The following is a 26,933-nucleotide window of genomic DNA, read 5'->3' as shown; positions in this document are numbered from 1 at the left end:
ATATGAACCTACATAATGAAGAGGTTATATGGTATGTTTGATGATGTACAAACTCATTTGAACATAGCAAGTTCTAGGTCCTGAGCTCATTAACACATAGTGTTACAAGGAGTGAACAACTTGGCAAGCGATGTATCAGTTGATTGTCAACAAAGACAGCATGGCAAGTTTCATAGCAAAAAAAGGAAAACTTAAGAGTTTAGCAGTTTTACTACAGTACCATTCAATAAAATCCTTCTTATCCTGTCCTTAACCAGATCTATATGTGCATGTCCCGTCAGAACCATGACTTTCAATTTAATTAATCATAATTTAAAGTCAATCACAAAACATAAAAATCCACCTTTTAAGTGCCTTTGTTGATCTTTAACTAGATGAATGACTTATTGATAATGTGTTATTTTGTCCAACCTCCCCTTATTCCAAGGACCTAAAGATGTCTTAATCCTTTTCAAGGTGTATAACCAAGTCAGTGATGGAGAGGGCATATCTTGTGTACAATGCATGGCGGAATCAATGCGGAGCATTTCATTTCAGAAACATCCCTTAGCCCTATGCAATATAAAAAAACAACAACATTGCAATCACATGTAGAACTTGCCTCTGTTTAACTGCAAGTGTGGCAAAAAAAAGCTCAAATCCAGTGTTTATCTCATAAAAAAAGTTGAATTCCTAAATCACCTCACGCAGGGATGTTTCCGTTAGTTCCTCGGAAGACATAACAGTCCTGTTGTTCATGGCCAGCCAGGAGCCAAGGTCCCAGAAAACCAGCATGGCTCCTAACCAGAGCCAAGTTGTTCTTGTATCTTGGATAGCACCTTAACAAAATCTCTGGCGCGTCACCTTGACAGCGGACATCAAACAAAGTCGGTTCCGGCGGTGTCTCATGTCGGGGCAACTCAAGTGTTGAACCCGTCCAGGCAGCCCGAACCAGTACTCCCAGCACAGGAAGAGGTCCTGATGGCAGCTTCCTAAACCATAGCCCTTGATTATACAGAAATGGTATGTGTGGGCTGCGTGGGGCCCACTTAAACCAGCCCTCTCTCTGGAGGGGGACGCTACGGATGTGTTGTCTCTGGCTACAGCGTCCCGATCCTGTGGTGGGGCACCTGCAGCATCTGCAGGTTGGGGCAGGTGGAGTAAGGAGCCGGTAGGAAGCAGGTGGCGATGCCGTTGGAGGCGAAAGGCAGCGTGGGTCCGTAGAACACCTCCTCCTTCCCCTCCGTGCTCACGTTAAGCACCTGCGAGGGGGGGGGAAACATTATGGGTTATGTGAAACGGCCTGCTCTACTTCCACGCATTTCCAGCAAATGCTGTGTAATGTAAGGCATGTTTTAGTTTCATACCAAATACTGTGTAATGTACGCCATGTTTTAATTTCATACCAAATACTGTGTAATGTACGCCATGTTTTAATTTCATAAGTACTGTGTATTCTAACTGTTCCTTATGCTGATTCGTGGTAAATATTGTACAACAGCGCTTTAGTTTAATACTGAATATCATGTATTCGAACTGGTCCTTCGAATAGTGGCATTCCGATTATATATTGTTAAACAGCATGTTTTAGATTCATACCAATACTATTTATCATAACTGTTCCCCAGAATAATAGTATTCATAGCATGTTTTTGTGTCATACAATACTAATTATTCTTACTGTTCCCTAGAATTTTAGCATTCATAGAACTAGTGCTAAACTGCATTTTTCAGTGTCATACCAAATACTAGATATCCTAACCTCACAATAACGGCCTTCACAATACAGCATGTTTGAGATTAGCACCAACACGCTGCATTCTAACGGTTCCTTACACTAATGGCATTTGTAGTAGCCCACCCCCTCTGGAAACAGACTTGCAATCCCCTTCCATTAGCCGCAGGGCTCATTAAGGGGCCCAGCTCGCTGGCGGTTACCCGGTGCACAGTAAATGAGGAGCTATTATCGCCGCGACTCGGCCCCGTTCTCACACAGTCACCCGCCGCCTATTCTCCCCGCACCTGTTGCGATTGCGCTCACGGTAGTTACAGGAGAAAAACAAACACACACAGAGACGCCGATCAGCACAACAAACCTGAATGCACGCCAGAGGCTCGTTGGTCCAAATGGAGTACCCGCCGACCACGTAGATGCGGTCGTCGTGCACGGCCACGCCCGACTCGTTTTGGCCTGGGGAGAAGGGGGGGTCAGTACATTGAAGAACAGTGGTTCAACTCAGGGTGCAGAGGGTGTTTACAAAGACCCTGAGGAACTGGGTGGAGAAGGGGGGGCGTGACGTGACGTGAGGAGGAGGAAAGATATTTTGCGTTAAAACTGTTCTGAAAATGTCAAGGAGGAAGTAGCTCAGAGTGTATAGAAATTGTGTTTGGCGGGCAGCGGGTTGGGAGATAACTTAATAATGGGGGAGTTACTTGCTGCGGGTCGGTTAATGGAGATAATATAGGGATATGCCGGCGATGGAACTGGGCCATCTCCATAAACACTGTGAACCATTAGTGTCTATAGGGGTCATATTATCGCGAGTGATGTGTTGTGCTGGCGCCTCTCTCTCTTTATGCATAACACACTCACGGGAAGGTGTGTAGGACCTAGGATTTTTTTTATCATGCGTCTCCATTCCTCAAGGTGCATGTGGATTTCCACGCTGACACAGGCATGTTTAAGCGTGCGTCTCCAGTGCTTCCCCTATATGTATTTTGATCTACGCCTACGGCTAATGAGCATGTGTGCGTTTGTGCGTGGCCCCCCCCGTCTCCAGCCGTCTGACGGAGCACGCCGTGGCGTGTTTATCAGCGCTTGAGGCGGAGACACGCTCCGGCAGCAGGCGGACGCCCGCTCACCCCCGGCGCGTGCAGTGGGGTCAGGGGTCGGGGGGTCGGGGGGTCGGACCTGTGAGGAGGCTGAAGGAGCAGCGCGTCCACTGGTCGGCGTCCACGCTGTACGAGTCGATGTGGCGCACCAGCACGCGGTCGTTGTTGTAGTCCAGGTCGTTGCCGCCGAGCACGTAGAGGCGGCGCCGCACGGGCGCCATCACGTGGTACACCCGCCGCTGGAGCATGGGGCTGCGGGACCGCCACTGGTTCTGAGGAGGAGGGGGGGGGGGGGGGGGGGGGGGGGATTAATGAGGAGGAAGATGACGAGGATGAAGAAAAGGAACGAGAGGAAGAAACATGCAGAGAGTTTGGAAGAAGGGAGGAAGAGGAGAGGAGCGAGGTTGGGGAAAAGTGGAAGAAGATGAGGAAGAGGAGCGGAGCGAGGATGAGGAGGGCGACGAAGAGGAGGAAGCGGGAGGAATATGCATTATGAAGGAGGTGGAGCGGGGAGATGAAGATGAAGAGGAGGAGGCGGTTGACAGTGATGATGAGTGATGTTGAGAAAAGAAGAGAGGGAAAGGTTGAACAGGGGTAGAAGGAGAGAGCGAGAGAGAGAAGGAGAAAGAGAGAGTGCACCATGTGGACCAGAAAGAAAAGGTGCGTGTGTGTGTGTGGGGGGGGGGGGGGGGGGGGGGTTGAGATGAACATGTTACGTGACGGTAGAGGGGCAGGAGAGAGAGGGGGAGGAGAGTGAGAGTTAGAGCCAGAGAGAGAGAGAGAGACGGAGGCAGGAGGTTGGAGAAGCGGAGAGATTAATACTTCAGCGTATCCATGTGCTGGTTACTGATGTATGCACGACGCTAGATAAATAATGTGACACCGGGCCTGCGTCTCCGTGCTAATGACTTCCCTCCCCATTTCTAATCATATCTTTCAACCACTCCATTCAGCACCCAGGATCCCTCAGTGCTGCGCCGGGTGTGTCACTGCTCGGTCGCCATTCCTTTCTGCATGTGGACGTGTGTGTGTGTGTGTGTGTGAGTGTGTGTGTTTGTGAGTCTGACAGGGTTAGAGAGAAAGGACTCTGAGTGTGTGTGTGTGTGTGTGTGTGTGTGTGTGTGTGTGTGTGTGTGTGTGTGTGTGTGTGTGTGTGTGTGTGTGTGTGTGTGTGTGTGTGTGTGTGTGTGTGTGTGTGTGTGTTTCTTCCTCTACTCTACTGGGAGCTGACGGGTGGCCATCTGTTGAGGGTAGAGTGGGTGGGGGGGTTGGAGTTGCTCTGGCAGGTGAATGTAGATTCGCAGTGAATACAAATGAGACTCTCCCTCTCTCTCTTCCCCCCCTCTCTCTTTCTCTCTCTTTCTCCCCCCCCCCCCCTCTCTGTCTCTCTCTCTCCCCTCTCTCTCTCTTCCCCCCCTCTCTCTTTCTCTCTCTTTCTCCCCCCCCCCCCCCTCTGTCTCTCTCTCTCCCTCTCTCTCTCTCTCTTCCCCCCCACTCTCTCTCTCTCCCCCCCCCCTTTCTCTCTCTCTCTCTCTCTCCCCCCTCTCTCTCACCCTCTATCTCTCGTTCCATCCCCTCTCGCCTCTCTCCAGGTTCCCCCTCTCCCTCTCTCCTCCCTCTCTCTCTCCCTCTGTCTCTCACATCAGCTCATCTCTCTTTCTCTCTCCCTCTCTCCTCATCCCTCTCTCTCTCCCTCTCTCTCTGTCTCTCTCTCTCTCTCTTCATTCCTTTTCGCTCCTTCAGCTCACTTACTAATCTGACACACACACAAACGGACAAAAAGCAGGTGGACAAAGCAACACGCACACACATGCACACTCTTCCAGACACAGAATGATCCCCCGTAATTTACAACAATATAACAATATATATTTCTAGTATTTCCTAATGTAAATAGCCAAAATAGTAACTAACCCTTGAGGCTGTGAGAATGGTCCAACACCACTAATTATGTCCTGGCGATTTGACGAAACCGATGGACCAGAGTCTCAATTCCCCGGCGAAGACAATTACAATATCTAAATAGACTTTGTGCTCGAACAATTCTAAGTGGTCACCTCGTAAGTGGTTTATGTAATTGCAATGAACTAACAGGGATATACTTGCTTCCGCGAGCCAGTTAATACATTAGGGTAATAATACTGTATATTGAAATAAGGTTAGTGTAAAGCCAGGCCTTACACGATTCTCCGCTGCTGGATAATTACCTGTTCCGGGTCATAGACCATCAGTCGATTCTGGTACTGCGCGGTGTTTGTCACACCACCTGAAAGAGAAGCGGTACATTTCTCATTAACTACCCGGTAGGCAGGCCTCCCGGAAAGAGCATTCAAATTCAGAGTGCCTGCAATCACCGTGCTCTCGGTTGATGTGTCTGAGTAGCCATTTACATGTGCATGTTTATACCTTCAGTGCGTGTAAAAGGTTGCTCTCTGGATTCAGTTGCCCAAAATATGTTGTAGATGTCACAACTTTATGCATGGGTTTGTCGACCAGTTTCAGTGTATGAGTTGACGTGTGTGTGTGTGTGTGTGTGTGTGTGTGTGTGTGTGTGTGTGTGTGTGTGTGTGTGTGTGTGTGTGTGTGTGTGTGTGTGTGTGTGTGTGTGTGTTTGTAATCTGAAAAGGGCAGAGTTACGCCTTGATTCGTGTTTCATAACCAAATATTCCACCAAATAAATATTGTACCGAGAACATTAAGATTATGAATGTAAAGTCTGATTAATGAGGCAAGTGTGTGCGTGCGTAATGCGTATGCTTGTCTGTGCGTGTGTGTATGTGCGTGTACTATGCATGCGTCCGTGCGTGTGTGTCTGTGTGTGTGCATGCGTGCCGGTGTACCGTCCACGCGTCCTTTCCGTCTCCTACCTGACACCCAGAGCAGGCCGTCGGCCACGCAGCCGGCGTGGCAGGACAGCGAGCGGTCGAAAGACTGCACCGTGCTCCACTTGTTCCTCCGGGGGCAGTAGCGCTCCACCGAGGGCAGCACCTGCCGCAGCTCGTTCCTGCCCCCCACGGCGTACAGGTACTGGCCCAGCGCGCCCAGCACAAAGTGCTCCCGGCAGGCCTTCATGGGCGCGATCTCCGTCCAGCGGTCGCCGCGCAGGTCGTAGCGGCAGGCGCTGCGCACGGCGCACGTCCGCCCCGTGCCCAGCTCCACCTCGCCGCCTGCCACGAACAGGAAGTCGCCCATCACCGCCACGCAGTGGTGGCTGCGGCCGGCCGGCATGGCCCCCAGCTCGCTCCAGTTGGAGCCCACGCCGCCGCCGCCACCGCCGGCTGCCACCACGATGCCGCGGCCCTGCTCCGGCCGCGCCGCCGGGTTGAAGTAGCGCAGCTCCCGCACGCGGCTGGTCTCGCGCTTGCGCCCGCCGATGATGTAGAGCGTGAGCGACTGGAAGCGCGGGCGGGTGCGCGGCGACTGGCGCAGCGGCTGGGCGAACACGGCGGCGTGGTAGTCCAGGGCCTCCTCCAGCAGGGCGCCGGCGCCGGCGCTGGACTGCACCAGCGGGTGGCTCCGGGACAGCTGCTGCAGGGTGCCCACCTCCATCAGGCCGTAGCGCACCTGCTGCAGCAGCTCCTCCGCGTAGCCGTAGCGACAGTCGTGCTCCAGCCACCGCACCACCAGCTGGAGGAGGAGGCCGGGACGCAGACAGAGGAGGAGGAGGAGGAGGAGGAGGAGGAGGAGGAGGAGGAGGAGGAGAGGTTAGCCTTGATGGGGAGGTTTTTGTTTTTAACGCTCTGGCTGGTTGCTGGAAAGCTTTTCATTAGTGTTGCCAAAAACAAGTCGTTTCAGCTCACTAAAGAGCTCGTGTACAGTAGGATTCGTTAGATCCCGTAATGGGGAGGTAAAAAGGGGTGGGTCGTCGGATTGGTCACATTGTGTGCCAGCATGCGGTTCATATAGTGGATGTTACATTGGACGGGTTAATTGATTTAAGGTTCAGCAACACTGCTACTGCGGACAAACTGGCATGGACGCAGACAGCATAATATACAGACGTGCAAAAAGTAAAGTGGAAAAAGAGAGTGTTTACAGGAAATGCAAACGGAAAGATAACTTTGCAGGCAAAGAGTGAGAGAGAGGAAGACGAGGATAATTAGCAGGAGAGGTAGAGAAAGAACTAACAAGCCGGCGGTCCTACGTAGGCGAGAAAACATTCAGGAAAGTTCCGGAAGATTGCGGGCTTAGTTGGCAAGGCGAGATCAGGAAGGTGTGTTACATTCAGCGAGAAGGCAAGAGAAAGCTGGGATGGGAGCGAGGGAGGAAGGGAGAGAGGGCGGGAGGGAGGGAGGGAAACAGGGAGAGGGCGGAGGACAACACGGAGTGAGGTGAAAACAAGCGGGTGAAGAAGAGGAAAAAAAAAAAAAAAAGGAAAAGAAAGACTCCACGGTTTTGGAGGCTGCAATTAATTGTTATTCCAAACACCTACAGACCAGTATGGCAACAAGAACAAGGCAAGTGAACCACAGTATGCAGATCCATAATACATTCTCTCTCTCACACGCACACACACACACATACATACACACACACACAGGCTCACACACACACATGTATCACGCTTTCAATACAGCCTGCGTGCACGGTAAATATCCACGGGCACATTCTTTTGTTGGCGGCAGGCAGCTGAGTTGCCGAGAGGGGGTTTAATTGAACTTGAGAGCCAGGGAAGGTTGTTCATCCACGGCAACGAGGTGTGAATGTGGGCGCGGTGGCTGGAGATCCCTGATACCATTATCAGGGAAACAAAGTGCTTTTTAACACAATCTGTACAGAGACAGCAAACTTATTACGCCACTGCTGAGGAAAAAAAAAGGCAACTTGCCAAGACAATGGAGATGAGCCGGATCGGTTTTATTATGCTTGTGTGTGGTGTGTGTGTGTGTGTGTGCGTGTGCTTATACGCGTGTGAGGATATTTACAACACGCTAAGTAACAGACCCGAGGAAACGTAAATAGGATATGAAACACGCGCCCGGTCATCGATGGCGGGCAAAGCAGTCCAACCGCATCGGCTGGGGTCGTTGCCTAGGTAACGCACCCGGAGGATCTTTTATTTGTGTTTTCTTTTTAAGCGACGGCTTCAAGGGAATCAGTTGAGCGGCAGTCAGGGTTGGTGGGCATCCATTTCATTATGACTAAGAAACCCCCATCAGCGTTGAGTAAATGATACACACTAAGGTACAGTGGCGGACCACTGGAGAGCCAGGCTACTCCCACAGGCGGACGGGGAGCGTTTATGGCCCCATTTAAACGCCATTCCGCTGTCTAGACACGTTTTAGGATTTGAGCCGGGGATGGTCATGAGTCAGACGCTGCCCGAGCGACGGCGGGAGATGTACCTTGCTAACCTGTTTTTTTTGTTCACAACTTAATCAGAATGTTTTTACAAAGAAAAATCGGCAGGTCTTTATTTACCCGCTCTGTTTACTTTATACCTCTAGAAACAAACACAGACACGCTCACACAGTGTTCCTCTGCCTCACCCCACACTATCGCTCACACACACAACTGCACATACACAACCGCACACACAAAACCACGCACACACACTGCCTTATCTCCTCCTCCTACTCCTCTTCATAGCTCTGAAGTGACAGGTTGCACTTTGTGTGTGCGTGTCTCTCTGTGTGTGTGTGTGTGTGTGTGTGTGTGTGTGTGTGTGTGTGTGTGTGTGTGTGTGTGTGTGTGTGTGTGTGTGTGTGTGTGTGTGTGTGTGTGTGTGTGTGTGTGTGTCTGTGTGTGTGTGTGTGTGTGTGTGTGTGTGTGTGTGTGTGTGTGTAGCAGCTGACTGTGAAGGTCACACTGCATCACACAACTTCCTCGGGGCACAGAATAAATCAACTCCTCATTTCTGGCTCTCCTCAGTGAGAGAGGGAGAGGAAGTGTGTGTGTGTGTGTGTGTATGTGTGTGTGGGGGGGGGGGATTTGAGCAGTGTTTTTTTCATATAAACGTGTGTGACAGAGAATGAAATAGACAACAAAGTGTTTACGAGTGTGAAAGAATAAGAGAGCGACTCACACACACACACGTGTGTGTGTGTGTCAGAAATTGTTAGAGAAGAAGTATTTGTGTGCGTCTGTGTGAGCCAGCAGAGGGAAGAAAACGCCTTGGAAGGGGAGGGAGGGAGCGAGAGCGAGAGAAAGAGAAAGAGAAAGAGTGAGAGAGAGAGAGAGAGAGAGAGAGAGAGAGAGAAGGGGGCAAAAAGGGGAGCGGAGAAAAACAACAGCAAAAAAAAAGAAAGAAAATGATTGCTGGAGACAGAGAACGACTTTGATGATGATTGACAGGCACACTGTATTGGTCTCAGTATCGGGGAATCCACCTCCACCACCAGCACCTTGACCAACTATTTCCACCACTACCACCGAGACCAACTACACCACCACCACCACCTCCTCCACCCAGACCAACTACACCACCACCACCACCTCCACATAGACCAACTACACCACCACCGAGACCAACTACACCACCACAACACCCCCACCACCGCCCCTAGCACCTCAACAACCACCCTCCCCCCACCCCCTCTCTCTCCCGTCTCCCATCCCCACCTGCCTCACCCCCCTATTTCCCCATTCTTTATATATTTCTTTCTTATGGACGGCAGCCCCCGGCTTCGCCGCTCGCTTCCGTCTGATGCCCAAATTAACCTTCTGGGCGAAGTGAAGGAGGCCCAAAGAAGCCTAATCAGTGGCTGATTATGGTGGCGGCAGCCGGCTAAGGGGTCAGGGTAATTGTGCCATCAGAGGCCTGATTGTTTTCAATCAGACGGGCGGCCGAGTGACAGCTGGGGGATTGGGGCTCTGATGGAGACGCGGTGGGCCTAATCAGAAAAAGAGAGAGAGAGGAAGAGAGCGGGAGAGAGAGAGAGAGCTGGGGTGTGGGAGTTGGGTAAGAGCTGCGGTGGTGGGGGTGCAGGGGGGGGACGGTGGGGTGGGAGGGGGGTTGATTGGTGCAAATGAACAGTCAAAACGGCAGTCTCGCCGTCACTGCTCCATGGCTGCACCCCGCAACCCACACACACACACTCTCATGTGCACACACACACACACACACACACACACACACACGTTCACTCATGCACACACACACAATCTCATGCACACAGACGCACTCACTCACACACATACAGGCACAAACACAAACTCTCATGCACACACACACACACACACACACACGGTTGCATTTTTTTTTACTGCCTAGTTTTTACCTTTTTTTCAACCACACGCAGACACACACACACACACACACACACACACACACACGTTTACTGATGAACATAAACAAACACAATATAATGATAAACGACATGCAGATGTTTCTGTTTACTTTGATTCATTGGTCCCTGTGTTTACCAGTATGTGTCACAGTGGTGTACTTAACTTTTCTCTTTAAGCCCCTCCTCCAAGTTTGCATGACTAGTGTACTCATCCCCGTAGCTGCTTTTTAATTATAATATTCCCTGACTTATTTATTTATTTGACAAATGTTCCGTGGAGCTACAAGCTACGAGCCTTAACTCGCTGGCGGCATTGGGAACAAGAGGGAAGTGTCCGTCCATTTCAGGCCCTGATGAGAACAAACACACACACACACACACAACCACACGCACACAAACACACACACAGTACCTGCAACCAATCTTCTCTCTGTCACTCTAGCCCCATGCACAAAAAACGCACTGTAGAGCAGAAGCAATGGCAAGCATGCACACACACACACACACACACACACACACACACACACACACACACACACACACACACACACACACACACACACACACACACACACACACACACCATAATACACTATCTAACACACCCACACAGACACAGAACAAGTACACTTCCGACTACACACAGCCCCGCACAACGACGGTAACAGTACCCTCCCCAATACACACCTTCCAGATCTCCTCTTCGCTGAGCGAGGTGAGGCGGTCGCTCCGCAGCACCTCCCTGAGGAGGCGGTAGGGCAGCTGCAGCGCCTCGTCGGGCCGTGTGCGGCTCAGCTCTGACAGGTGGTCCACCAGGAAGCCCACCACCGCCTCCTCCAGGGCGGGCAGGTGGAACAGGTCGGCCACGCGGTACAGCTCCAGGTAGTTCACCTTGCTGAGCTCCTGGGGGACGGGGGAGGAGGGGGAGGAGGGGGAGGAGGAGGAGGAGGAACAGGGCGTCTTATTGCTGTTGGTTACTTTCTGCAACGTCGTTGTCGTCAGAGTGGGATTTCAGGAGCACCCCCCCCTGTTTCTGATTGGTGGGCTATTAAGCAGCTTCTGATCTCCATTCAGTGGGTGCCTACCTACCCCCCCCCCCCCCCACACACACACACACATTGATTTTTTTGTAGCTTTTGTACATATATTATTATATATAGGCTGTGAGAAGCTATTTTATTTTCAGTGCCCAGAGAGGTTGATGAAATAATGAACAGGCTAGATCGGCTGATGTAGTGGACTCAGTAATAGACGCGAAATGGGTGTAGCATATAGAAACATCTTTGGAAAAAAAAGTCTACATAGAAAAAAGAAAAAAACGCAGCAACAGCAGCTCTGTCTGACAGACACAATCATATGTATATACCTATTCTTTGAAGAAGGTATCTATGATAGCATTCGATTTTTAGAGATAGGGGTGGATTTCTAGTTTTAAAATGTGTATACCTCAATGCATTATATTGCAATTTGAGAGCTGAATTGAAAAAGGATGGTTTTAAGGTATCAAATTTCAAAGAAGTGGACTGCCCGGACATTATGGATTCAGATTAAAAGCCAGGGGAGGTATATCGGTAAAACCAGGAAGATCAATGGAATCAGAGTGCCATCTACTGGCCAGGTCTTGTGACTTCCTTTAAATGAATGCATGAATTATTAGCTTTCTTATTGCTTGTAAAGGTTAAACAATTACAAAGAACTGAACATTCAAATACAATCAATATATGTATATAATTCATATTGAGGTCATACTGATCTGCCAATATAAACTAAAAACTACACAAGCTGTGAAATAAATTGTTGTAAATTAAATATTCCTAAACAACACATAATGGTAATTTCATGTTAGTAGAATAGTCTAAATCTTATAGAGTGTCTAAACCTATTCAAAATCAAACCTTAATTGATGTCCTAAAAGACATGGCTTGCCCTTTATCTCAAAAGAAGAGAGCTATTAGCACATGCTTCCACCAGATGGCATTAGAGAGAATAGTTTACCAGGTCGACATCACACAGTATATCAGGGATATTAATATGAGTTGTATTATGGTTGAAAGGGAGAGACAAGCTATAAATAATCACAGTGGGCAGTGTTGCGTAAGACCTCTTCTCTGGGCTGGTGGGAATCCGATTTTATGAGTTTTCTACAACTAAAACTACTACTACCATCACGAGTGTGTGTGTGTGTGTGTGTGTGTGTGTGTGTGTGTGTGTGTGTGTGTGTGTGTGTGTGTGTGTGTGTGTGTGTGTGTGTGTGTGTGTGTGTGTGTGTGTGTGTGTGTGTGTGTGTGTGTGTGTGCGCGCGTGTGTGTGTGTGTGCGCGTCAATGCGTGCGTGTGCCTGTGCCTATGTGTGTGTTTTAATGTGTCTTAATCCAATAGGAAACGGAGGCCCATGATAAACAGTTTATGATAGTAGCCGACTGAGATATCTTAACACCAGTTATGTCACCACAGCTGTCCCCGCTGGTGCCTTGTGTACTTTGACAGATGGTCTGTGTCATGGGACTACGATAATAGCAATCATGTGACACTACTCTCTTTAAAAAAATGAATACATGCAACGTTATTAAATGAATACATGGATAAATGATGAATGGTGTTCATCTTGTCTCTCCTCTGAAAGATGAGCATGGGGATGTTGTTTACAAATTGCGCTGTGTATCGGCATACACATCTGTCAATAACTGTATCTCACATTAGCTCCTTTTACGGTTGCTTGATTGGATTTTACCCGCACTTTACCCTTTTAACTGTGTTTCTGTGCGTGTGCGTGCGTGTGTGTGTGTGTGATTTTGTGTGTGTGTTGTGCGCATACATGTGTGTTTGAGCGAGTGTATGTGTGTGCGTGTACTTTTTAGTGTGTGTGCGTTATATTTACCTGTATGAGGTAGTGAGAGCAGAGGCTCAGGAGCTCCAGAAGCTGGAGATGGCTCCCTGCGGACAGGACGTCCTGAATCACCACTGGGTCCAGCATGATCTGCATGTGGGCCACAAGAGAAAGGAATGTTGGGAAACGCCCCACTGTGGGTTATTTTTGTTACCCTCTTGCTGCAGTGGACCACTTCTTCACCGACTCGATTCAAGAATACATTTCTTACATAGTGTTCATCAACACCAAAGGAAGAGAAGGTCCCAGTCCATATTATATATCCAGGGTGGCCTGTATGGCATGTTAAGAAGCTGATTCCTTCCCCCATGAGGTTGCTGTTGTTACAGATTAAGCAGTTGGTATCAGCATTAGGAACGTGTATTTCCCCTTGATGGTGTGTGGCATGGCAGCGGTAGCCATGGAGTCTCAGCCAGCCGGGATGACTGAGGTCCCGTGGACCAGTCATGCAGACAGCCTGTGTGAAGGAGAAAATCTGCATTTCCCTGTACTTAAAAAATGCTTCTACAGTTAACGCTGTATTCAAGTACAATCAAAGACACACAAAGCAATGTGTACTGGGTGGGGAGGTCGGTGTGGTCGTGTTTAGGGTGTTCAGGCCTAAAAGGTACCGGGTTCGATCCGCAATCCCCACAACCAACCTGTAATCCGGCAACCTTTCGCAAATTGTCTAACGGTAACCCTACCTTCTCCTTACTGACGGATATCTCAAACTCACTCTTAGACACTGGAAGAAAAAGGGAAGTGAAAATTCATCGTTGTTTGTGATTGCCTCTCGTTGACTGAAGCACATCTTCCAATTGAAATCCATAATGTTCAGAGTAGTTCGGGGTGCTGTGTTGGGCTGGCGGTTCTGTAATATTCAGGGAACCAGTCTTTTTCTAACGCGTGCCTTCACGATCAAAGCACCGGTAGCAGCACCCTTGTGCGGCCAGAAACATCCCCTCAAACCACTAAATGTTAAACGTAATGCACCATCCATGCATGCATGGGCAACAAATGTGCAGAAGCAGCAGCAGTCACGTGAGAGTCACTCTTAGGAGCAATGTCTTCACAAAGCCCCTTTCCAAAGAGCAGTAAACACAGCATGGCCGTTGCTCTGAGTCCTCAGGGTCAACATTATAAACCAGGCGGCACAGCTGTCACCAGCCATTTGACCTGACCTAGGGGTTGCACACCCAGTGAACCTGGGGCTCCAACACCCAGTGAAGCTCATCTCAACGGCTAACAGTGTTTTCCAACGTGTTCCAATGTGTACAACTGGTGGACCACCAGGGTAGTGCAGTTGGATTTCATTGTCGAAATAGACACATTTACAATCATAGATAAACAGAATTTAGTTCATTGAAAATAAATAAAGGCCTATTCTAAATATTGTTCAGTAAAGTATCTTTTTTATGATGGTTTGTTATCTTTTTATTATGGCTTGTTATTATTTCACAAATAGTGTCCCTTTTTTGCAATCATGTTCATGTTTTCCATTGTATTGTTTGCCACAGATTTCTTGTTTTGATTTGTGTTTTCCAAATAAACACACTGCGGCACTAAGCAGACTGACTTTTCCTTTCCACTGCTTCCCACCGGCCATGACCTTCTTGCAGTATTAATTGTGCATAAAGGGGGCGCTGGCACTATTTGCTCAGCCACTCTGATAATTTAGTATTACAACTTAAAGGGAAACTTCACCCATTTCCATTAAGCTTTGTATCGTCAGAAACACACTCCTATTTTTGAATGGTAGTGCAAACCATTCTCTCCATTTTCTGGAGAGACTGGAGAGATCCGTATCGATCTCCAACTCTTCCTGTTTAAGATGACGCAATATGACGATTTTTGCGTAGAAGTAAATAGGAAGTGTAAGAGGGGAGGATATTCTCGTTAGCCTACAATAACTAGTCCCACCCCTCTATAGGGGATGGGACCCACTGACGCTACAGACCTATTAGAGCAGTGCCAGTGGGTGGGACTTCACCAGCAGAAACTAACATCCACAGCGTCTGAAGCTAAGACAACAGAGGCTGTTGATAAAGCTGAAGCACAATGGCGGAAGGCACTGGATCTGACATAGAAGATGGCACAATGCAAAAGTTCACCATTTCGAAAGAAATACAAACAAGGACTAATTCACTGAGTTCACCAACTAATACTCTTCACTAGAAATGTTGTGTGAAATGATTTTCAAGCAGTCTTGCGGTATCAGCTCGGTAGATTGAACAGCGAGGTGTCCGATAGGCGGAGGTCTAGATAAGCGGGAGTGGCCAGCGAAGCTGGGCATCGTGGTGCATGGTGGGAGTTGTTGTCTTCAATCCACAAGCGCCAAAAAGTCACTTTCTGCCTTTTCTCGGTCAAGACGGCACCAAATTAGAATTTTATTTTATTATTCAACTACATATAGGACCCAATTTCAATACATATTCATGCCTCCACCGGTGAAATGCTCCTTTAAGTCAAGGGTCCGGATCCACTGCTCCAATACATGGATGGGACTGACCGAGTGGCATCATACACACTAGTAAAGATATACATAAATGGGATTTTTAGATCTGATTTTCTCAAAGGCCGATTTCCATCCCTTCCCCAAATCTGCTTGATTTGAACGGTTTTGATTTGGTTTGATCATCCTTTCGTATGGTATTACTTTTTACTTGTTGTGAATTATTCATACGAGTAGCACCCCTAAGCAATCTTTGGCTAAACGGTCAAACGTGAAGGCTTTGTAAATCAATGTTCAACGCACAGTTGCACCGCCTCAGCACTGTGTTGTTTAATCACCTGTTTACATTACTAAAGTATAGCAAGCGGTATATTGCAGCAGTGGAACTTACTGCTATCGCATTGAAGTACCACTGACAGTAACGTTATCCACACATCCGGCATCCATCGACCGCTGTTCTCAGCCGGCTGCCCATTGGCCGAACAGCCCAGGGTTCAACATCAAAGCGCTGTGTGTTTAAATAGCTTAACTCTCCTCTGTCCTCTGCTTGAACAACCGCCACCACCGGCTCCCAATATGGACTCTCCTCGATAAGGGTACATCGAAGAGGTTGTCTCACGATGAGAAGGGTATAAAAGCAGATCTATCGCTGACAACAAAATTAACTTGGATGAGTATAGTTACAACCCCCCCAAAAATGGGTATAATTGTTCAGTTCCGTCTCTACTGGTAAGGTTGCGTTGAAAGAATTATTCTCAGGCTTATTTAACATCAGCCAGGTTCGCATTTCAATACAGTGCAATCTTGCATGCATCGGCATTTCTTTGTGCTGAATTGTGCAATAAAATAAATAAATGATAAAAGGATTTGCGTGCCAACTGAAGTGCAGATCTCCATCTCTTCTCCTAATCTACTTCTGTGGCTGGCTTCGGGCCAACTTGGATTTGCCAGATTTAACCTTTATCTCAAAATGAAAGCTCAGGAGGATAAATTGAGAAAATAAAGGATGATGGCTAAATGATGACGCTTTTGTGCATAGATTATTTTTTTTGTAATCTATGCACATGACTCTATTGGGGTTCAGAGTGTAATTAAATTAGTTTCAATGTGGGACATTTTCAACTGTTAAATGTGCAGCTATGTGAAACACAGAAATTAATCATGGAGTATAATGCACAATCTCAAGCACACTCAGTCTCTGACGTCATCACTAGTTGGGCACTTTTAAATAGGTACTGTGTGTGTGTGTGTGTGTGTGTGTGTGTGTGTGTGTGTGTGTGTGTGTGTGTGTGTGTGTGTGTGTGCGCGCGCGTGGGTGCATGCATGTGTGTGTGTGGTTGTCGATCTGTGTGTGAGTGCGTGGATCTCTGTGTGTGTTTGTTGATCTGTGTGTGTGTGTGGTGGTTAATCTGTGTGTGTGTGTGTGCCTGCGTGTTTGTGTGTGTGAGTGTGTGTTTGTGTGTCATTGTCGATCTGTGTGTGTGTTTGTTGATCACTGTGTGTCGGTGCATGGGGATGTTGATCTGTGTGTGTGGCGTTCGACGTATGCTGATCTGTGTGTGTGTTTTTTGTGTGGTTGTCGACGTGGGGTGACCCGTCTGCGTGGGTGTGCGGCCTGTGTGCATGCGTGCGTGTGCGTGCACCAGCACCACGACATGTGGCTGCAGGATTTTACTAGGTCAATATTTACAGTGGGGTGATAAGCATATTGCTCTCCCCTCGATCCTCTATCATCTCCTCTGGGCGGCTGGGGCTTCGGCTGAGCGCTGTTGACCTATTTGTCCGCGCTGAGCAGGCCCCGCTTTGCTCATTTCCACAGGGGAAATAGAATTAAGAGTAATTATTGCGTTCATTTCCAGGCCCTGCGCGCATGTGTGTCTCCTTGCCAGACACAGGATACTGATCCACCAGGGAGGATTTACTGGCGCAGAGGGGTCAGCCAAGGTCGGGGGAATTCGTCACACACTCCCATCCCCGTGATGACGGGGTGAGTGAAGCGTGCGGGCCACCATCAACAGAACAGCGAGACAATAATAGCGGAGCAGCTCTGTGCAGCCGGATCACAGCGCTGGGTTTGAGTCCATGATGTGCAGCAGCGGAGCACCTCGGTCTGTTCCTGACATTTTATAAAGACACTAGTAAAGAGACTATTACTACTTGGAAAGAAGGAGCACTATGTAGGATTCTAAAGTTTGGCGCACAGCTAGTTGTTGTACAAAATGGAATCCATTTACAAAAGGTTATTGGTCACTGATTATTGTTGCTGCATGGCATCGTGTTACATTTCTGGGAACACTTGCCGTCGATGAGATGGACGGATAAATAATTCCACTCACTGCGCAGTGTTATGTTATTGGAATTGAATGTTGGTAGATACATCCAAAGGCTCCACAGTGCCTGATAGCTTCCAAGTACTGCTCGGGTTCATTTGCAGCTAGAATTCATTGGGCGTGTCTGCGAATATGTATTTGTGGGATTGTGTACGTTGGTATACAGTATGTGCTTGCGTAAGTATTTGTATGTATGTCCGTACATATATATAAATATACATACACACACACACACACACACACATGTATTTGATACATGTATACATGTATTCGTATTGAACCGAATCGGTACAGACGATTATTAAATAAAACTGGTGTGAAATTGATTAATGTAATGCGGAACTAATGTTAGATACAAGAGTTCTTCAGCGGTGGAAACACGAGCCGTAATTGAGCTGTGCCGAACCGCACCTTCACTACTCCACCAAGCCGCAGCGAACCGACCCGCACCCTCCGGTGGAAATGCGCCAAATTCTGTGTACTTTGCACTTTCATAAATCATCTTCATAAATAAGGCATGCTGCATTTTCACTTTTATAACTGTTGTCTTATTTTGTTTACAAGTTACGGATTGAGTCTGGAGATGATGTGGGGTACTTATTGTTTACTGTTTACATCTTAGATTATACAGTTCAGGCTGATGCAGCTAGCTCAGGGGAGAGACTGTATGACACTAGGTGGTACAACCTGAGACATGCACAATAAAAAAATAATTGCCTTCTGCATTTTTATTATTTTTTTTCCCTTCATTGTACCGAACTCGTACCGAACCGTGATGTCTGAACCGAGGTATGAACCGAACCGGGACTTCACTGTACCGTTACACCCATATCGAAATCTTTAAATATATATATATATATATATATGTATTTGTGTGCGTGTGTGTGTGCGTGTAGATGCATGTGTGAGGGACTCACCTGTCCCGTATAGGCGAAGTCCAGTGCGTGCTCCAGTCCGACGCCAGTGACGCCCTGCAGGGTGACCTCATCCGCCTCGCTCTCCAGCATACAGAGGCTGAACATGGCCTGGAGACACACAGACACCACCCCCACCTCAGCCAGGAGCAGACACAGCCACAGTGGATTCATACATGTTGTGTAATACACGCATGTAACCGGGTTGACATAGGCCCGTTATAATTCGCCGAGCCGATTGGCTGCAGTCCTTTGGCCTTGCGGTGAGTGCGGACGCCTCCCCGGTCCTCGGGCCGGTGATTCAGGGTGGAGTCGGAAGAACCGGGCGGTTACAGTGATACACTTTGTTTATAGGGGCCATTTTGGACTAGGGCCAAGTCATTGGCCCTAGTCCAAAACACACACAGCCATTCATTCATATATATATAGATATAGATATTTAAATATATATTGATTGCATATACACACACAGACAATCAAATGTATTTATTACTGTTTATTATTTATAGTGGGCCATTTTTATCAAGAAGCCCAGCATTCTTTCCTGCATTATTAAAATATGTATAACCAAATTAAGAGGGAAGTTACGATGGAGACAACGAGATGAAAAGAAGAGTGTAGACTAAAAAGGGCAAAAAGTCAAGAATAAGCGCATCTACAATATGTGTGAGTAAAGAGTGACCATGTGTTAAGAAAGTGTTCTATGTGAAGGAAAGGATGCTGCTGCACACGCCATTGTGATGAGCCAACCCCCAGGAGCAATCCTCCATTTGGAGAGAGAAAAACATCACCACAGGGCCGTGACCGGGAACAAAACACGACTCAATAAATAAATGTTTTCTTCCTCTCCTTATCGTCGCGCCGACACAAATAAGAGCCCCTGTTGAACCACCTTCCCCGCGGGGAACAGCAGGCCCACTAGGAGGAGGGGGGGGGGGGGGAGGCGTTCTTAGCCTCCACTTGACTTGTTCAGCCTCAACGAGTCCTACTGGCAGTCCGCCCGTAGCGGTTAGCACCCTCCCTCCACCCACCCACCCACCCACCGCCTCCTCCTCGCACGAATCAAACCTATCGATCGGTGTCACGCCAGGAGGGGACGGCCGACCCATGGCCCATGATCAGCGAGAGCTGCGAGAGCCAGAGAATAGCCGAGCGCAGCTAGAGTGAAGCTGCGGGGGCCGGAAAGGGGAGGGTAGGGCCGGAGGAATGATGGATCGGACGGGGATTTAAGATGGATCTGTGCTCCTAAACACATCCCTCAACTCCATCCTCCCTTCGGGAACGGACGCCACGGACCCCTCGAACGGCGCGTGTCCCCCCGTGTGTGTGCTCCCCGGTCGAGGGCGCGCGTTCAGACGAACACGGCTAAAAACGGATCGAACAACCCCTCGTCTGGCGCTGAAGAGACGCCATGAGGATGACACACCGGACTTCTGTGAGGAGACATGTGCATGTGGAGGGTGATGGAGCGATATAACGGTCTCCTCCGGTCTCTCTGTGTGTCTTCTCCTCAGAGGGGAGGGGGCGCTGGGAGTAGGAGATGTAGCCAGAGAGATAGGGAGTTATCACCCCCGACCACCTCCCTTCCCCTCCCTACATGCACGCTATCTGGTCATCGTTAAATCCTCATTATCGCGGCAAAGTGGATCTGGACTCCCTTCTCCTCACGATCATCCAGATGAATGCTCCTGATCTTTGTCAGGGCGGCTTCCCGGGGCAGGAGTCGCTGCGTGGGCCTCGATATTTCCGATACATGGGTAGAGGTCCGTTTTCAGGGGGCTTCATCGTTTTTGTGTCCGATGATGTGTGTCCTTAATTATTAATGAGCCTTTGGTTGTTTCACTTACACTCTCAATTAAAAATCTACCGGCTGACAGCACACAGGCAGGACCCGGGCAAAACCTGGGGGAGAGTGGGTCAAATGTGTGTGTTAATGCCTGCATGTAGTCAGTGTGTGTGTGTGTGTGTGTGTGTGTGTGTGTGTGTGTGTGTGTGTCACACTGTTTTTGAGCCTCTACCTGTATGATAGTCCATATGTTTGTATTAGAATTTAGACCACTGCTCATATTTGCTTTGCCCATGTCAATACCAACATGCCACGAGAACGAGAGAGAACGAGAGAGAACCTCGCTTTTTCACTGGAAATACACATTTTCAGTATGTTTCCGAGGTTTTTTTTGGTTGTTATATTTTGTGCTTCTAATTTTGTATTTTATTCGCCTTGGTGCTTTGGCCATGTATTCCACGCCAATAAAGCCAGAGAAAGAGAGAGGAAAGAGGGCGAGAGAGAGAGAAATGGAGCGAGAGAGAGACATAGCTCCTGCTCCTGACCTTGGCTGGGGTGCTGCTGGGACCGGGTGGTGAGGGATGAGGTCTCCATGCTAGGATAAGGATCTAGTAATGACTCACATACCCACCCAGCTCCCAGGAGCTGTTGCCTCTTGAGGCTTATGATGTAACAGCTCTGTTTGGGTTTGGACCTGGGTGTGAAAGCCAGTATATTTTATACCGTAGTACACAGTATCCGTCTGCGGTTTAACTCAGAGCCAACCCCGTTACGTAATGCTGTGTTAATGCTGTGTTAAACGGTTCACTACAAGCATGGTTGGCAATAACATTCATACCCTTTTTTAAGTGTTTTTTTCCATCCTTATAACCGTGAAAGGAAGCTCAGCGTACAGATCATATGGCCATCACAAGTGTTCTTGTGTCATGACTAGTATAGAAAAAGAACAGTATGCTACTGTTAAAAATAGGTCATACAGTAGGTCCTATTTTGTATTGGTTTCATTGCTTCGAGAGATTGTTATTTTCAGACACTCATTGCTATTGATTTTCGATCTGTCTGAGCTGCAGGGCTAGCAGACAGTAGTAGTATCATACTGTGTCATTGAGCTTGAGTGTCTGTCTGTCTGTCTGTCTGTCTGTCTGTCTGTCTGTCTGTCTGTCTGTCTGTCTGTCTGTCTGTCTGCCTGTCTGTCTGCCTGTCTGTCTGTCTGTCTGTCTGTCTGTCTGTCTGACTGTCTGTCTGTCTGTCTTCCTTTCTTGTGTGTGTATATGGGTGAGTGTGTGTGTGGTTGTGTGTGGGTGATGTCATTGTGTTTCTGTGTGTGTGCGTGTACCTCAATGTCCTATTGCCCCAGAGGAGTGTGTGGGTGATATATTTGGCCACATCACCCTGAGGCGTCTAGCCCCTTGGTTACGCTACAGAGACACAGGAGACCATGGCTGGACAGCCCCCATGAACCCCCATGAACCCCTCCCGCCGAGAGAGAGACAGAGACAGAGACAGAGAGACAGAGAGACAGAGACAGAGACAGAGACAGAGAGACAGAGACAGAGACAGAGACAGAGACAGAGACAGGAGAGAGAGACAGAGACAGAGACAGAGACAGAGAGAGATTCATTACATATGCAGGGTCCCAGTTGAACAATGCACAGACGTATAGCTAAACAACTCAATAGGAAGTGAGTATGCGTATGTTCCTACATCGAGGCTTGAGTATGTGAGACAGACACTGGGAGACAGAAAGAGAGCAGGAGAGAGCGATAAAAAAAAGTTTGCCAGTGAGCCATGTAGACAGAGGGAACGGCAGAATGAGAGCGGGAGGAAGCAGAGCACGCAGAGCTGCGTGCGGTGCTCCTCGGCGGGCTCCTCACCGCGCCAGGCCATGGCGTCGGCTAAACCAATGAGCTGAATGATACAAAGCAGCTGAGCGCAGTCAGATGACGGCCCCGGAGATAACCGCGTTAGCCGCCTCGGATGAATAGAGCAGCCCAGGAGGTGCTCCTCATTCACTCAGTGGGACACGGGCTGCGCTGACCTACTAGTCTGAGACCTGGAGCAGCGGCAGGGTGCCGGCGACCCAGCGGGATTCATCTCTTTCATTTGGTTTTCTTTTTATTTGAAGGGGAAGAATTATTTGAAGGGGAGCGCTCTGAAAAAGAAGGGCAAGGCTGAAGGGAGAGTAAGAGCAGCGGGGTCGTTAAACTCAAATCCGTAGTGGGAAGGATAAAAAAAGAATATTCTGTCTCAGACACACGCGCACGCACGCGCACACGCACACACGCAAGGAATCATCCATGCACAACATGGGCTATAATCGCTCTCTGAATTAGAGGGGAAAGATTTTTTTTCTTCCTTGTAAATCTGCTCAGTGTCACGTATCACATTGCACTGATGCAGTGGTGGCCGATCCCAGGAAACATCCTTCCGTCTGGTTCTCTGGATAAATGACTCTTCCTAGAACACCAAACACCCACACCCCACCCCACCCCACCCCTCCCTTCTGCCTTTCCGTCGGATGGTTCACCAGCACGGACAGAGTCCTACTCCTTGACATTCCCAACCCTCTTTGATGCTGTGCTATGTGGATTAAAAGAATCGGGTGATGACCCTGCCACCCGGGCACTCACCCGGAAGTAATCGCTGCACGCGGCCAGCACTGCCTTGTGGGCGTGGAACTTCTGCTCCCCGGCCACCAGCGTGACATCACAAAGTAGGCCGTCCTTCCTCTGCTGGTTAAGGGCAGAGAGGACAGAGTCCTGGTGGGCCTTGGAGTGGCAGAACCTCTGTCCTGTTAGCATGTTACCACCACTGAAACACAGATGGACAGAGAGACAGAGAGAGAAGCAATAGACACAGAGGGTAAGAGGGAAAGAGAGAGAGAAGCAGTCAAGCAGAGACATAAAGAGAGGGAGAGAAAGAGAGAGAGGTTACGTGAGGTTAGGAGTTTTGACTTAATTTGCTTGGCCTGGCATCTGAGTGTGAATAAAGAATGATGATTTATGTTTTGTGTTGTTTTTAGCACAGAGCAATGTACTTTCAAGGCGGTGACGAACTGAGCCCCAGTCCTTTCAGTTAATCATGTCCCACAAACTCGCACACACACACACACACACACACAAACACAGGCTGATCACTGGAAATCCTTCCTGTCAATCCCCCTGTGTCTTTGGGCGGCATCCATTCAATAAAACACTAAAACACCACGCAGGGCTGTAGTCGTTTAGGCAAACAGGCCGACAGATGCGTCTGGCGGATCCTACGACGGGCCGGTTGACTGATCCACCGGCTGTTCGCTGCGGGCAAACGGTGTAGCAGCGAGCACACAGCTCATTCCAGCAAACTCCCCCACCCTTCTTTTTCGCTCTATTCTGCGTGATAGCATCATACATCAGCACAACGTCGTTCAGAAGTGCCCGCCCAGATCTGCCTCTGTCCCTCTACTCGCAGACAATAGCTTCGGTCAGGCTAAACGCGGTCGGGCGCGGAGAGCTCTGGCTGTCACCTTCAAGCTGATCCTAGGAAACGTTTGGGCTTGTTGTGTGCGTGTGCGTGTGCGTGCGTGCGTGCGTGCGTGCGTGCGTGCGGGGTTATGTTTGGCTGCGGTGTGGAGGTCAGGGGCGTTTGGAGGTGTTGGGGGACGTGGCCTCTTGTCAAGTACAATTTGAGGAGGACTGGTGTTCAAGGTGGCGTGATTACCAAGGGACAGAGGGAAGAAAAGAGGAAGGAGAGAAGGAGGGTAACTAGGAACAGGTGTTGAGGTAGGAGAAAATAAAATGTGGTTTTCGGCTATGTACACTCATGCACTTTGCACATGCATCATTTATCTTAAACTGAAGAATTCATTTGAGGATCAGGTCGTTTTAAAATTCACCAAGATACACAAGATCTGCAAAGGATACCCAGAGAAGTGAGAGAGAGACAGAGCCAGAATGAGAGCGAGCGAGAGGAGAGAGAGAGATATATGCATTATGTATGCATAGTGTCCCAGTTTAACATGCACAGACGTAGAGCTAAACAACTCAATAGGAAGTGAGTTTGCATATGTGTTCCTATGTAAAGTCTTGAGTATGTGAGGGGGATTGAGGTCCTACCTGAGTCTGTGTTCAGAAGGCATGCCCCTGCGGTCAGGGGATCAGATGAGGCTGTGGGAGCTGCAATAGGTGGATTCTGGGAAACGCAGTCTTCTCACACCTCAGCCTGATGAGAAACACAATATTCAGCCGAACAAGCGTAACACAGACACATCGAAAGGGAAGGCAATCTGAACCGTGGACACACAGTATAATATCCTCAGCACTTTACTGAACAAGCTGAGAATCCGTATTACACAGAGTCCTTCCGCTGTAGCAGCAACCTTGACAATATGGGCTACACGACTGAATGTGATAGCCCACTGTCTGTGGTGCCATAATACCCCCACAATCACCGGATTAAAGCCTACAAAACTCAAGCAGAGGTCAGCAGCAATGACCTCTGAAACAGAACACAGAAAATCCATATGCTACTCCGCAGCTCACACACACATACTGGTAGTCACCCTAGCTCTTCTTCTGCTCTTTTCGTGTAAGGAAAGCTTGAGTGTTAGATCATGTTTACAGCCGCAACACTGGGGAGAGAGTGTTTCCTGCTCCTGTCCGCCCTTATATGGGTGATTCCCTCGGGGAGCTGAAGTTATCGACCTGCTCTTGAGTCACCTTCAGAATCTTTAGAGTCTGAGTGATGAAGGCACAGCGGTGTGGCTATACAGTATTCCAGGCCCACCGTCCCACTTTACTCCCTGCAGTCCCACAATAAAACAACGCATGGCTTGTTTGCCGGACAAAATTAGACGTTAAACGTCTGGTTATAAGCGTCTATTTTAAAGAAGGATGCGACATTAAGTTATAAACTATTATAACTGCTTATAATATTATATTGTACATCAATTTAATTTTTTTTTCGCAACTATTGTGTTGCACCAGTTAGAAGCTCAGTGTTTATCCTCCTAAACATGACGTTCAGTGTAAGTGAAATATCAAATGGATTCTATTCATAAAGCACTACATCACCTTGATAATCGAGACAAGGTCTTAGCTTTCATGATAGTTATTCATATCATGAGCAACAAGGAGCCTGGAGATGAAGGGAATAGCACAGGGACAGAGAAAGCACTCAATGTGAGGAAAGGTTTTTATACTACTACTTTTTTTTTTTTTAAATGTCTGAAAAACAAAAGTCGCACTTTGTAATACTAATCATGGGCATGACACTGGCAGCATTGTAATAGGGGAGGGGGGGAATCGATATGAATGTTGGAGAATGAAATAGAGAGCCAAAGATAGGAGATGTTGCCAATCTGTCTGCACCTCTCTCCCCCAGTGGTTTCGCAAGCCACTGTTGATCATTCTGCAAGCCAAGGATGATGATACACGAATACAAAAAACGGCTATGTTATATAGTTTAAGTTCGAATGGTGCGAATTGAAGTAACAATGCAGATAGAGTATAAATAGCCAGCGGCAAGTGTATGTAGGCAGCAAACCAAGGAGGGCAGGTTGCCCTTAATTTTTTTTCCCACTGCCCCTCAAAATGTCTGTGCACGTCCTTGAATTAGGGAACTCGTTAATAATATAGTCGGTCGGTTAACTCTAGCTCATCAAATGGCAGCCCTTTACGCTGGGCGGGAGACCGGTGAGTTTACATTTTGACGATACATATAGAGAGAGATAAATATGTCGACATTGGAATAAAATGAAAAATCACTGGAACAATGGTCTACAGTCGATGAGCAGAAAAGTAAGCATTTTAGACACCTTATAAGCATGATGATGATGATGATGATGATGATGATGATGATGATGATGGAGATGAAGGATACTCACAAGCAGCGCGCACCCGGTGATGGTAGGCGTACAGACAAAACGCTCCGGCTCGCCTGGACAGCTCGCGGCGATCTGTGTCCATCCATTCATCGTCACTTTTTTTTTTATCTTCAACCTGTCAAAAGGTCTCCTAGCAACAGGCCGTCACATCCGCCCGAGTAACGAATGTGATAACTTCCCCAATGTATAAACAATGCCTTGTTCCGTGGATCAAACACGACGTGAATGAAACGCTCCACCTCTTAAGTTATCCAGTGTTATTTGAAGCACCCTCAGGCTTGGAGGAATTTGTTTCCCTAATATTCCACATGATGCTACGCACCTCACTTGAACATGTTGACACCAAAAGCCGTCGTTTGCCGCGACTTGCTCAGCGAACACCGCCTGCTCCCCGTTTGCAGGCGCAATACACGCCTGTATGTTTCCGAGGTAAATGTGGCTTTACAGCGCGTCAATCATTCTGCAGCACACTGGGACACTTTATTGGATACAGCAACCAACAACTAAATTGTTAGATTGTAACCCCGCCTCCAAACTCCTCGCCGTCTGGTCCAAGACAGCGCCCTCGTGTGGATAATTAAGGTATTTCCAAAATAAAAAATAAAAAGGCTGACTTTTACAGTATGTTAGAGAAAAAATGCCAGGAAATAAATTAAAATTGCCTTCTAGTTAAATTTTCA

General features: G+C 48.3%; 1 protein-coding gene across 2 annotated transcripts; it reads right to left on the bottom strand.

Moving 5' to 3' along the window:
* Positions 1-191: 191 nt before the first annotated feature.
* klhl32 (kelch-like family member 32) lies at positions 192-26,793 on the bottom strand. Of its 2 annotated transcripts, XM_030370118.1 has the most exons (11): positions 26,254-26,793; positions 24,485-24,590; positions 23,021-23,201; positions 18,608-18,715; positions 12,918-13,016; positions 10,728-10,943; positions 5,679-6,438; positions 5,019-5,077; positions 2,891-3,083; positions 2,076-2,170; positions 192-1,241 (listed from the first exon to the last, which is right to left on the bottom strand). In XM_030370118.1, exons 2-11 carry the CDS (start codon positions 24,505-24,507, stop codon positions 1,080-1,082), a joined length of 1,896 nt encoding a protein of 631 aa, XP_030225978.1. In that variant the 5' UTR covers positions 24,508-24,590; positions 26,254-26,793; the 3' UTR covers positions 192-1,079. The 2 variants fall into 2 exon arrangements, with proteins under 2 accessions (XP_030225978.1, XP_030225977.1); XM_030370117.1 differs by lacking the exons at positions 24,485-24,590; positions 26,254-26,793 and having other exon boundaries at positions 23,021-23,885.
* Between the last annotated feature and the right edge of the window lie 140 nt (positions 26,794-26,933).

The sequence above is a fragment of the Gadus morhua genome, chromosome 11 (assembly GCF_902167405.1).
Source record: "Gadus morhua chromosome 11, gadMor3.0, whole genome shotgun sequence".
NCBI lineage: Eukaryota > Metazoa > Chordata > Actinopteri > Gadiformes > Gadidae > Gadus > Gadus morhua.
This window is presented reverse-complemented; position numbering and strand designations above follow the sequence as displayed.

Excerpts from the sequence above, each read along its gene's own strand:
- klhl32 (XM_030370117.1), bottom strand. The coding sequence starts at position 23,293 with ATGTCTCTGCTTGACTGCTTCTCTCTCTCTTTCCCTCTTACCCTCTGT. Across the intron at positions 18,716-23,020 it reads CGTGCAGCGATTACTTCCGG|GCCATGTTCAGCCTCTGTAT; the intron begins GTGAGTGCCCGG and ends GTGTGTCTCCAG. Across the intron at positions 5,078-5,678 it reads CGGCCTGCTCTGGGTGTCAG|GTGGTGTGACAAACACCGCG; the intron begins GTAGGAGACGGA and ends CTTCTCTTTCAG.